We start from the raw sequence: 12,880 nt of genomic DNA, 5'->3' as shown, positions 1-12,880 counted from the left end.
GAAGAAGGAAGAAGGAAGAAGGAAGAAGGAAGAAGGAAGAAGGAAGAAAGAAGAAGAAGAAGAAGAAGAAGAGGAATGGAGACAACAGCAGTAAAATATTGGAAACTGGTGAAGAAATGGGTGAGTGACCTAGCAGATTTAAGAGAGCCAGAACCTATGCCAACAGTAAGAAAAGCTGAGAAACAACCAAGGTATAACCCAGAACCCTCAAAAACTCAAGAAATGGTGGCATCAGATACCCCAAAAGAGAGGGTAAACATGGGGCTGCAAGCACTGGGGTTGGCTGACTCCCGTATAAGTAGCAGTGAGATTTCCCTAAATCCCCTTCTTTACTCTGTGTGGTGGGACCCTGCTCCTCTTCAGCCGGGAGGAAAACAGGAAGTTTACTCTCCACAAGATGAAACGGAGAGTCTGACCAACACCAGGACAGCTGAGAGCAGAGAACCCAGCTGAAAGAGGACCCCCAGAACACTGACAGCCAGATCTACACCCTCGAGAAAGAAAACAGGAAAACCTGTTTTACTGAAAACCTGATGAGCTCAAGAGGAAAGATCCAAAGATGTGTTATCAGGAGTTCTTCCGATAAAAGGCCCAGCCAGATCACCCTAAGGGAAGTTCACAAGCAATATGTCCCATCCACAAGCTCAAAACTTACTCATTCTTAGATAATCCTATTTTAGTCTTCTCAGAGAGATAAGATATTATACTCATGAGATAAAAATAGGATATATATTTTTGATTCATAGGGAAAATGTTTTGGAATTTAAAGATTTGAATACAGTATGTAAAAATTCAGTAGGAAACTGGGGCGCCTGGGGTGGCTCAGTCAGTTAAGTGTCTGCCTTCAGCTCGGGTCATGATCGAGTCCTGGGATCGAGTCTTGCGTCAGGCTCCCTGCTCAGTGGGGAGCCTGTTTCTCCCTCTGCCTGCTGTTCCCCCTGCTTGTGCTCTCTCCACCCCCCTCTGACAAATAAATAAATATTTTAAAAAATAAATAAAAAATAAAAATTCAGTAGGAAACTAAAAGATAAAGATGAAGAAATCTCTTAGAAATTAAGGGAAAAAGTGGAAAACAGAAATGAAAGGAAAATTAGGTGATCGTTCAAAAGGTTCTTTTTTTTTTTTTTTTAGAGAGAGAGAGGGCTGGGCAGAAGGAGAGGAGAAGAATCTCAAGCAGACTCCCTGTTGAGTGCAGAGCCTGATGTGGGGCTCAACTGCATGACCCTGAGATCATGACTTGAGCCAAAATCAAGAGTAGGATGCTTAACTGACTGAGCCACCCAGGTGCCCCAAGAGATTCAATTCTAAAATGATTTCTAGAATGAGAGAACACAGAAAATAGGAGAAAACAAATAATTCTAAAAATGTTAATGCTCAAGGACATGAGTTTCTAGACTGAAAGGACTCGGTTAATGCCTGGCATAATGTATGAAAATACACCTAAATCAAGGACTGTTGTAAAATTTCTTCCAGAAAAAAACAAACCAAACCAAACCAAAACAACAACAACAACAACAACAAACAGGCCAGGAATCTGAATGGCTTTGAGTTTCCCAAAAGCAATCTTTAGGGCTAAAGGTCAATGAAGAGTGCTCCTAAAATTCTGAAGGAAAATTATTTATGACCTAAAATTCTATACTTTGCCAAACTATCTACCACGTGTTTGTATAAACTGAAGATATTTTCAGATATGCAAGGTGTGACAAACATTTACTTATGTACCTTTTCAGCGAAGAAGGAGGAAGACATGGGATAGATGATACAAGCCATTCAAAACTCCAAAGTGCAGGCAACCCCCAGAATGGTGGTGAAAAAATATAAGAAGATAGCAGTGTCCAAACAGAGAGGGTGACCAGTTCAGACAGGAACAGGTAAGAAGGCTCCAGGAAAGATTTAGTGAAGGAAATGAATCAGAATAAGATCTGTTGTCTGAATGTGTTAAGAGAAAATTGAGTCCACTGGCAGAGAGTCAACAGATGAATTAGTGAGAAGTATACAGAAAACTAAGCTCATGTGTGTGCGGGGGGAGATGATCATTAATTCTAGGGAAAATTAAAAGTCATGCAGGAATGGGGCGCCTAGGTAGCTTAGGTGGTTAAGTGTCCGACTCTTGGTTTTAGCTCGGGTCATGGTCTCGGGGTCGTGAGATTGGGCCCCACATTGGGCTCCACACTGGGTGTGGAGCCTGCTTGGGATTCCCTCTTTCCGTCTGCACACTGCCCCTCATAGCCCCACTTGCATGTTCTCTCTCTCTCTCTAGAAGAAAAAAAATCATGCAGAAGGAACAATAATATATTACATAGCTAAATTGTGATTAGCACTTAGGTAGTCATAGTAATGTAAACAGTAAATACTGATCTACCCAAAATTTCAGTATAATTCTGTTAGGAGGATGGTGGAGATAGGGGGGCAATTAGGGGCATGAATGTATAATTGGGGCACAGGAATGAAAAGGAAGTAAATTCTCATTTTCCATTGTAGGAGGTGGACAGAAAAGGCCTAAAAGTGATAAGAAGTGGCGATATTATACTCCTATTATTTTGATTTATGGATTAATGTCCAAAATAATCAGCGAAGAATCAAAAATGGTGCTCTGAGGAGCAAGAAAAGGGAGTGGGGCAGTAGGGGACTCATGTCCTTCATAACATGAACAATAGTTCTTATAGAACTATTTCAGCCTTTAAACTATGTGCGGGTACTACTGTGATAAGGCTAGAAAGTTTTACTAAAAAATAAAAGTAAATACTTTTGCCCCTCACCTCAAAAAAACCTTTATGGACTACAGATTTGGGACTCTTGAACTAGTAAGGCTCTCAGGAGCATCAAGATTCTACGGTTCCTTTCTAGCACCATTTCCATTCCAACTGCTCCTTCTCTTTCGCACCATCTCAGTAGAGAAAGTAAGTTTCAGGAATGGAGTTTTCCAAACAGGGTTAATATGGCCTTAAGGAAGTATCCCTTATGGTGCCCAAAGCTATGGTATGAAAAAAGGAGGGATCCAGCTTTCTTAGACTAACACACATTACAGGTATGTAAATAGATAACCCCAATTCAAACATGTGACTTGGTTTTGTGCTTTGTGTTCAGAAGGAACAGAAAGCGTAATCAAAGAGAATCTGTCTAAATTAAGGATTGTTTCTGACACAGAGGCAGATGCTGCTCGAACCCCAAATTATGCCATATAAGGTCTGAGTTCCACAGCTTAGATTACTGCAGAAATTGAACGCACTGAGTCTGTGTTTGTATACACACTTCTCTCCACTGGCTACTGCATTATGATTTTTCTTCATCTAAACTTGCCGCTTAGCTGATCCAGATATGAAACCGAAGGAGTTCTGGATAGGATAGTACCACTGGGGTCTGAAGCGAGCCTTCTTCACACTCATGTGATGTTGGCTTCCCTTAGGAGAAGTCTTTAAAATGAACCAGAGGCTACGTCTGTTAGTAAAAAGTCATTCTGAAGCTTTATCACATGTGATGATAGCAGGGTTAGAGCCCAAATGACAGTGTCTATAAACCTTTTAACTTCCAAATCAGTGTAACTTATATTGCTGGAAACCATAACAGGAAGGGTTTTTGGGTTTTGTTTTTCTTTCATCTATTTCCAAGCCTATTTCTATATTAACAAAATGTAAAAACTCCTCCCCTTCAGTCTCTGGTTTGTGGGGGAAGGGAGCAGAAACAATAAACTTGGGAATTTAATGAGCAGAGCAATAAAGGCTTTTTATCAGGTTTGTGAGCTTGGCTGTGCACGAGAGTTGGGGATTATCAGAGTGAGTTCAGTGGGGTGTGTGCCAAGAGCAAGGGCTATGTGGTAGCTGGACCTGGCTTCCTGGCCCTACCTGGCCTGAGATGAACTCTCAGGGTTTGAGGGTGTAGCTCAATGGCCAAGGCTAGTCAGGGCTCAGCAGGCACATGTTAAGCCCATATAAAATCCTCAGGGCTACAGAGTCTTCTTGGCATAGTTTCAAGTTCATTCCCAACATACAGCAGAAGCTGCCAACAGCCCTAGAACCTCCTAGCCACGCAGGACATGGGGAAAGATTGTGAGAAACGGCTAGTGTGAGATCTGAATGTGTCCATATTCCCGTGGCAAAGTATTTATTCTAAAATGCTACTCCGCTAAAAGCTGTCCCTTCTGGTGCTTTGTATGAGCCGTTCACAAGAAAGACTATTCCTAACTCGATTCACAGTGGTTTGTATATCCTCAGAATCATTACATGTAAGGTTAAGAGTCGTATTTTCTCTCTCATATGAAATATACCTCCCTCAAACATCACTGACTAGGAACAAGAATCTGAGGACTCAAAGCCCCACTGTTACACTCTCCTCAACTTTTGCTTTGGACTGTGGGACTTCCCCAAGCTAGGCACAAAAGGATTCGTTCTGCCACAATCCAAAATGACTCAGTTGGAGGATGCAGTATTTGAAGTGAAAATTCTGGTAAGGATTAAGATATGACTTCTCAAAATGCCCTTCCGTACTTCTCCTCCCTTTAAAGCAGTCTTCTTTTCAGATTGTCTGGTTGAATGGTGCAAGGTAAGGCCAAAGATGAAGGCATTCATTGGTTCAGTGGAAAATTAATGAAATTCTAAACAGAAAGGCTGAACCTGCCACGGACTCTGACTGATAAATCAAGCACAATTTACCTGGGTTCACAGTGTAAACTGCAAGGATCCAAGGACATAGAAGCCCAGCTAGCTCACTAGACATACCCCCAAATGCATATCTTTCTTGGCTATATCTATCTGCATGGAAACTAAGAAGGAAGTAAGCAGTCCATTTGTTTCTTCCCCACTGCACTAGAACCCCCTTGCCAGGCCTGCCCTCTGTACTGGGGTCAGAACAGGTTCTCTGCTCAGGCCAGAAGGTTTCAACCTTGGGATTGAGGGGAAGGGGCAAGAGAAGGGTGCGGGGGCACATAAGAATTTTGGGGGAAGAGGAACATAGTTTGAAAACAAAGTGCTTTGTTTCACCATTTTTGTTTGCAATTCATGAAAATATATTTTTAAAAAATTTAAATAACTTTATAGAAGAAAGACATGAGAATTTTATGCTTATCAAAGAGCACATAGCGGGACGCCTGGGTGGCTCAGTTGGTTAAGTGTCTGCCTTCAGCTCAGGCCATGATTCCAGGGTCCTGGGATTGAGCTCTGCATCAGGCTCCCTGCTCAGTGGGAAGCCTGCTTCTCCCTCTGCCTGCCACTCCCCCTGCTTGTGCTCTCTCTCTCTCTGACAAATAAATAAAATCTTAAAAAAAAAAAGAGGACACGGCATGGGTTTTAAAAGGGTCAAGAAATTCTGGTTGAAGTCACTGAGATTGGGGACTCTGGTGGACAGTGCTCAGCCTCTTGGCAAATATGGTAATAAAATCTTAGCTTCCTTTTTCACTTCCTGCCCATTCATACGTCTGTACTGAAGTCTTGAGCGTTGAGGGAAGGGTTTATATTTCCATTTTGTCTACATCAATTTTCTTTAATTAAACCCTAACCACAGAATAGCTTTATTAGTAGCTAACCTTCACCAACATCTCAACTGCAATTAGCATAGTGTAAACATTCCTTTTCTAACGGTGCTTAAAGCAAATAATATTTTTGCAAAACCCAACTGATGCCAAATATGTCCATGTGCAAACTGTGGGAATGACCTTTCTCTCTCGTTCATTATTATTCCATCCACTCATCCGTGTCACGAAACACTGAAATGTCTGCTGTGTGGCAGACACATAGGACACACACCAACTAATATTCGATGGTCACACTCACCTGTGTGAGAATAGATGTACCACAGGGCCCCCGTCAGGAGTGCTCCGATCACAAACGCCGCAAACGCAATGCCCATCACGGTGAGGGTGTCCAGACCGTGGAAAACTGCTATAAGGAAGGGAAGCCAGTACATACTTTCAGTGAGTCTGCACCAGATGTTGCAATTTTGTATTTGTTTCACAAGCACTGTCAAGAAGGCTGGGCACGGACTAAGAAAATGAGGACAAAATGAGAATCCCAACCAAATGCAATGTCTTTAAAACTTGCACATTTTTTTTTCCTCAAAAGAAAAATGAAATGATCAGATTTCCAAGATAGCCTCAGGTTGCATCCTCAGTTTGAAGATGCTTTGGAAAATGAAGTGAGCTCCCATTATTGCAATGTGGCACATTGCTTCTTATTCATCAAACACTTCCAACAACGAGATGAGAAAACACATTTCAAATAATCTACAAATACATTTTCGCGGACATTTATAGGTATGAGAGGTAATAGGAAGATAGGGGGTGGACAAGGAGGAAACATAAGGTAAGGATCAACTATTCCTATAGATTCTAACGTTTCGCTGGTCCCCTCAGATCAAACCCTCCATCCTAACAATTCTGTATTGTGTCATTTAAAACAACCTACTTTTTGACACTCTTCTAACCATGATCTTTCTATGAGGGGGACGGAAATACTTCTCAATGTGGAGTTATGTCAGTTTTATGGTCAGCAAAACATATAAATAGAACCAATTGTTCCTCCACTTGGCAAAGATGTTTATATTTGAAATTAATTCCAGGCCACAGAAATAGAACATTTCCTTTCATTTAAGAGAACTACCTTCTATGAATCACTTATAAGAAGTTAAAATCAGCTTCCAAGAGAAAGGGTTTTCAGTTGAATAAAATTTCTAGGGTGTCTATTTTTTAAAATGTAAATTTAGGGTGTAGGATCTCCCTACTATCTCAATCCCATTTCTATGTTCCTCTTGAGTCAGAAGCAACTCCGGCTGATCTCTATGTAAATTGAATCTCTTTGCCTTTCATCTTACTTCAGTGTAAAATATCTGGTTGTATGGACAAATGTGACACCCCCCTCCCCACCTCCGAGCAGCCCCAGAACTTGTTGTAAGGGCTCAGGAAAAGTATGCCATGCTGCCAAAGATTTTGGAATTTTGGAATTTCCAAGTCCTGGTGGCTACTTTTCTAGCCATATGCCCTTTGGTGTGTCAACTTCTGGAAATGGGGATAGCATTGCTTCACCTGCCGAAGGCAGGGAGTAAACAAAAGGAGTTTGTAGAAGGTTTGGGGATTCCGAGGAAGGAATATGAACTGGGAAGAACTCTGGCGGTTAAGACGAACCAAACCATACACTCCACTTAATTTAGTCTGTAGGTATTAAAAGATGATTTGCCTTTTTATGCTTACAGATGCAAAAATGGGGCACCACTGAAAGTTTTGAGGAAAACTCCTCTGAAATTCTAAAAATGGAGATGTCATTTATGAAAATCAGGCTGGGTCAGTATGAAAGAAATATATCCACATGTGTCTCTTTGTGGGTTCATGATACTCTTTCGTGATACTGTTGAAGTAAGACACTTAATTGTAACAGTGTAGTGCTTTGCATAAAGGAACTCGCCAGACTGTTATGTGTATGAGGTGAGCCATGGAGACTAACCTAGAGAGTTGTAGGAAAGAAAAAAAGCACAGATTCTCCCCACAAGGCAACACCATCTAGAAGAGCTATGGGTGCAAAGCCAGAAAGCCCAGGTTATAGTCCTGCCTGAATGCCAATTATAACCACGGGTAAGTCACCGGAATATTTTTTGGTCAGAATTTTCTTCTGTATGGTGACAAAATTGGCTCAGACAAATCCCAATGCATCATTCTGTAGTAGTTGGTCTCTTCTCTTTTTTTTCTTACAAGTCCCCCCTCCTCCCCTTTCCTTGCACACCCCCACTGGACTAGAGATCGTCTCAAAGAGACAGCAACTAGTTCCCTTAGCACTGTTTCCCTGAGCAGGTAACTACTATCGATGACAAGTAAAGCAAACCACTCCCATAGCTGTGATTTATCGGTTTTAGATCACAACTGGTAGAAGTATACAAATAATGAACTCTCTCTAAAGCTAAGTAAGTTACTACCTTCCCATTAAGGCCACACATGCCAGTGGGTCCACCAATTCACATTTAAAAGTGGCAGACAGGAAAAAAGAAAGAGGATGAAGGAAGGACAGAGGAAAGGAAAAAGTAGGAGATTATGAAAAAAAGGGGGAGACAGGGAATGAGAGCAGAGATCTTCTTATCAAAACTCAAAGTTTGCCAAATGCTCTATAACCAACTCATTCTTATAAAAAGCCCAGGAGGCTTCCTTTCGAAATAGATGCATGAAGACTTACGTGGAGAAATTGGACTCGGTTCCTTAATGCTTGGACCTGTTTCTGGAAAAAAAAAAATGATGATGCATTCCACAGAGAAACCAAGTTTTAAGCAAAAGTTCATCACAATCTCAGCAGAGACTGACACTTTCCTATTGGTTAATACTCTGTGAGATCTTTGTCAGTTATGCTCTTCAGATGTCGAAACTGTAACATGGGCTACTCAGAAATGTTAAGCATTGTACTTTGTCAACAATCAATTGTACAGGCTCTCCAATCTGAAGAAAACTTGAAGGCAAACTTAAGGAATTTGAGTCTGACAGCATGTATGTGTGTGTGTACACCTTTATATTTATTTACAAGAGGATTCAATACCTTTAAATACCATATTTCTCCAGTGTATTCATGATGTTTTTCCACTTTCAAAAAATTCTTTTAATGTACACAAGTTTTGTGGGGTGCCTGAGTGGCTCAGTGGGTTAAGCATCTGACTCTTGGTTTCGGCTCAGATCATCTCAGGGTTGTGAGATCGAGCCCTGCATGAGGCTCCATGCTCAACTCAGCAGAGTCTGCTTGGATTCTCTCTCCCTCTGCCTCTTCCTCTCTCTCTCTCTCTCACTCAAATAAATAAGTAAGTAAATAAATAAATAAATAAATAAGGTCTTTGAAAAAATGTACATAAGTTTTGTAAAAGCGTCCTTATTCTTCTTTCCTTAATGCTATTATCCTATAGTTCAACTCCTTTTTTAAAAAATAAGAATTTAGGGGTGCCTGGGTGGCCCAGATGGCTAAGCATCTGCTTTTGGCTCAGGTCATGATCTTGGTCCTGGGATCAACTCCCATGTCTGGCTCCCTGCTCAGCAGGGAGTCTGCTTCTCCCTCTTCCTCTGCCTCTCCCCCTGCTCACGCTCTCTCTCTCTATCTCTCTGTCTCAAATGAATAAAAAATTCTTTAAAAAAACCCAAGAATTAATTAATTAATTAATTAATTAATTAATTAATTTGAGTGAGCGATAGAGTACGCGCCCACACACAGGGGGAGGGGCAGAGGGGGAAGGAGAGGGACAAGCAGACTCTGTGCTGAGTGGAGCCTGACGGGCAATCTCACAATCATGACCTGAGCCGAAACTAAGAGTTGGATGCAACTGAGCCACCCAGGTGCCACTCAGCATCTTTTCATCATACATCTGCATTATTACAGAGCTTTCCTAACTGGTCTCCTTGTTTCCACCCACTGCCCCTGCTCCTGCCCCAAATATTTCCTCCTCCATATTTTCCCCTCGGAGTGAATTTTCCAGAGCCCAGAGTTGATTATGTTATTGACCTGATTAAATTGCTCCATGACTTCCTGCACTCGTAGGAAAAAAATCTAAACTCCAGCCTGGCACACAAAAGTTCTGCCTTCCTTCTCTACCAACCTTTTGCTAGCCTCCTTTCCTAATGGGCCCTTCACCCATGCTGGGCTCCTCATACTTACTTAAGCTCCCCAAATTCTCTATGCTGCTCTGATCATCATACTTTTGCAAGCCATCCCCTGAAATACCCTCCTCCCTCAGACCTGCTTTGTTGGTATGTTCACTGGGAGGCTTTCTCTGACTCTCCCTCCAACCTCCACCCCAGCAGGGCCAGTCTCTACCCATGTAGCTTATTCCACCCCCCGGTTGTCCTACATATACTCCATCACATCATAATTCTCTAGATTCTTTTCTGCCTGGAGGGCAGGGTCTAGTTCTTACTCATCTGGACATCCCAGGGCTCAGCCTAGCATGGAACAGGCCTGCCAGAAATCAGTGAAGGATGACTAGAATGTTGACAATGGAGACAACAGAGGGAGCTGGGAACAAGGCTATACAGCAGTGCTTGTATGCTTTGACATTTCTATAATGCTTTCGTGTTCAAATCTCATTTGAGTTTCACACCAGCCCTGTGAGAGAGGCAGAAAAAGAATTCTTATCACTATTTTACAAACGAGCATCCTGAGACTCTGCTATCATGTGACTTGCCCAAGGTCACAGCTGGAAAGCATCAGGGCAGCGGCTGAACCCAAATTCCAGATTCTGCTTCAGAGGCTACATGACTGGGGAGTGTTGCTCTGTCCTTAGCAGGGAGCACTGATTAAGAAGCTACTTGTGACTCAGAGTGAGAACAGCACAAACTGGGGGGGGCGGTGGAGTGGCTGTATCATGGCCCAACACTTATTTTTGTATGGCTTGTGAACTAAGAGTACATTCTGTATTTCTAAGTGACTGGAAAAAAAACCCCCAAAGAATAAAATTTTATGACCTATGAAAAGTATGTGAAAGTCAAACCTATTCCATAAATAAATTCCATAAATAAAGTTTTCTTTGAACATAACCACACACATCATTTGTATATTGTCCATGCCTACAATGCTGTAGGAGCAGCCCAGAATCGTCAGGGCAGGCACTGTGCGAGGAACAGACCTGAAACGCTCACCAGCTGGCCCTTCCCAGAAAAAGGGTGCTGCGTCCTGGGACACACTCCGCCCCTGCCCTTTCGAGTGGCAAGTGGTGAGTGTTTAGTGCGTCTCTTTTCGTCTCCATTTTCATTCAGTGAAGAAGGAACACATACCTTGTGTTGGAATCCACAGTGGAGCAAAGGAAATTGTGAAAAACTGACCAAACCAGCAGCATTTGAGGTCATGTTTATAAAAATAAAGAAGCTACATAGGATTGTAAATTCTCAGGATTAACCACCTCAGCTGGGCTGCCTACATTCCTGCAGCATGGGGTGCTTGGGTCCAGCTCTAGGGGAAGGAATGCTACGGGATGAAGCAAAGCCACCACAATGGAATGGTGCCCCCCAGAGTTGTGCAATGTGGTGGCGCAGGTTGTACTTAAAATTACTAAAAATAACTGTGAAAGCTTTTAAGAAAATCTTTTTTTTTAAGAAAATATATTTCAGTATGCATAACACTCACCAACTACAAAATAACACAAGAGACTGTCTCCAGTGGGTTTGGTCCCATCAGCCTAGTGGCAGAGATAAAATAATGATGGTGATGCCTTCCATTTATACATGTGTGTAGTGTTTTACAACTGACAAAAAGCCTTCGCTTAGATTTTCTCATTTTAAACTCTCGAGAACCCTATGAAGTAGGGGTATCTAACCACAAAATTCTACTTCCAAGAAGCAGTGGTTGGATTCACTGAACTAAGTCCAAAGGCATTTAAAGGTCTCTATAGTGTTCACCATGTGAGAAATATACACACTTCTGGGAAGAGTTCCATCCAATCAACCACCCATGGCTGAACTTTGTCACTCAGAATCCCTAAGTGGTTTTAAATAATGACTCTCCCTTAAGGAGACCTCACATGTGAGAATGTGGGTTTTAGAGCAAGGCCTCTGTGATGGATGGCATTGTTTTAAAATTCTTAATGGATCTATGCTATGATCTAATCCTTCTCCCCCACCCCAAATAGGGGACTTCTCTCAGCGCTAAATAGAAACAGTTGTTGCTTATTTCCCCTGGGTGAAGTTCCTCCATAAACAATAACAAGTACAAGCTGCAGCACTAAGGTTATAGGATTTTATCCTCTTTTTTGTTCCAAAAATTCCCAATAACCCCTGTGTATGACTAAAGGAGTCTGATCTCCACCGGAACCCTATAATCGAGCTGGCATGCTGAAAGGAAAACGGGAACACAGCAATATTTACTTTTGGTTTAAGGGTAAAATTGTTAAGAAAGGAACCCTTGCTATTGTTGCAAAGAGAATGTTAACAATAGAGATTTATTTGCAGAAAGAACAAACTATAATCGACATTCTGAATTAAATCTCTTCATATACTCGTGAGCAAATTTCGGTGTGCCTCTAGAACCAGATTTCCCTCCTCAGATGGTTAGGCATGGTTTTCATAGATGGGATATTTCTGGGGTTATGCGTGAGTAACTGACCACAGCGTTCAGCTTCCAGCTTTCAATTCAGTTCTCCTAAACATGGTAGCATCGAGCAGGCCCGCAGGGAAACAAGGTGCCTACTCGGTACCCACATCTATTGGTGTTTGGCAAAGAGGGAGAGATAGGGAGATGAAGAGAGGCCTCTATGCAGATCTCTTTTAACATACAGTTTTTATTAACTTCACTATAAACAATCTCCTTCTCTGGGTTCTTTCAATATTTATGGCATTCACTGCAATTGCCTGGTCACTTATCTGCACCCTTCCACTTGATCAGTGGTTCTTATCTAGGGTGATTTCTGCCCCCACCCCGCACCCCACCAGGACATTTGGAAATGTCTGGAGACATTTGGGGTTGTCACAATGGGTAGTGGAGGGGTTGGCTATGGGCATCTAGTGGGTAGAGGCCAAGGATGCTATTCAAAATCCTACAATGCACAGGACAGCCCTCTACAACAAAGAGTTATCCAGCTCAAAAGCATCAACAGAGTCAAGGTTATGAACCCCTGTATGACACTGTAAAGGCCTTACAGACAGGGTAATGTGTTTACTGTATGCCTGGCATATAATAGGTACCAATAAACATTTTTTGGAATAGCCGTAATTGTCATCTATATCTTATTACTGTGTACATCTCCCCAAAACCAAACTTCATGCTGCTTTCAGGGTAGTCTTCCTAAATGATCTGATCATTGGTTCCTTACCCAAGAGCTTTTTTTTTTTTTTTTAAGATTTTATTTTTTCTAAGTAATCTCCGCACCCAACATAGGGCTCAAACCCACAACCCTGAGATCAAGAGTTGCATGCTCCACCAACTGAGCCAGCCAGGCACCCCAA

The 12,880-nt window shown here is 42.0% G+C and overlaps 1 protein-coding gene across 6 annotated transcripts in view; it reads right to left on the bottom strand.

The window, feature by feature from the left end:
- TGFBR3 (transforming growth factor beta receptor 3) overlaps nucleotides 1-12,880 on the bottom strand; it is a 228,297-nt gene that overhangs the window by 35,413 nt on the left and 180,004 nt on the right. For 3 of the 6 annotated variants that reach the window (XM_035018047.1, XM_035018043.1, XM_035018048.1), the window contains exons 15-16: nucleotides 8,148-8,189; nucleotides 5,766-5,873 (exon numbers count right to left, since the gene is read on the bottom strand). In XM_035018047.1, the coding sequence (XP_034873938.1) occupies nucleotides 5,766-5,873; nucleotides 8,148-8,189 (150 nt within the window). The remainder of the gene's footprint in view (nucleotides 1-5,765; nucleotides 5,874-8,147; nucleotides 8,190-12,880) is intronic. The other 3 variants (XM_035018044.1, XM_035018045.1, XM_035018046.1) reach the window with 3 other exon arrangements.

This window comes from Mirounga leonina, unplaced genomic scaffold (genome assembly GCF_011800145.1).
Source record: "Mirounga leonina isolate KUSES-001 unplaced genomic scaffold, KU_Mleo_1.0 Mir_173, whole genome shotgun sequence".
Taxonomy (NCBI): Eukaryota; Metazoa; Chordata; class Mammalia; order Carnivora; family Phocidae; genus Mirounga; species Mirounga leonina.
Note: the sequence above shows the minus strand (reverse complement) of the source record. Positions and strands in the feature narration are given on the sequence as shown.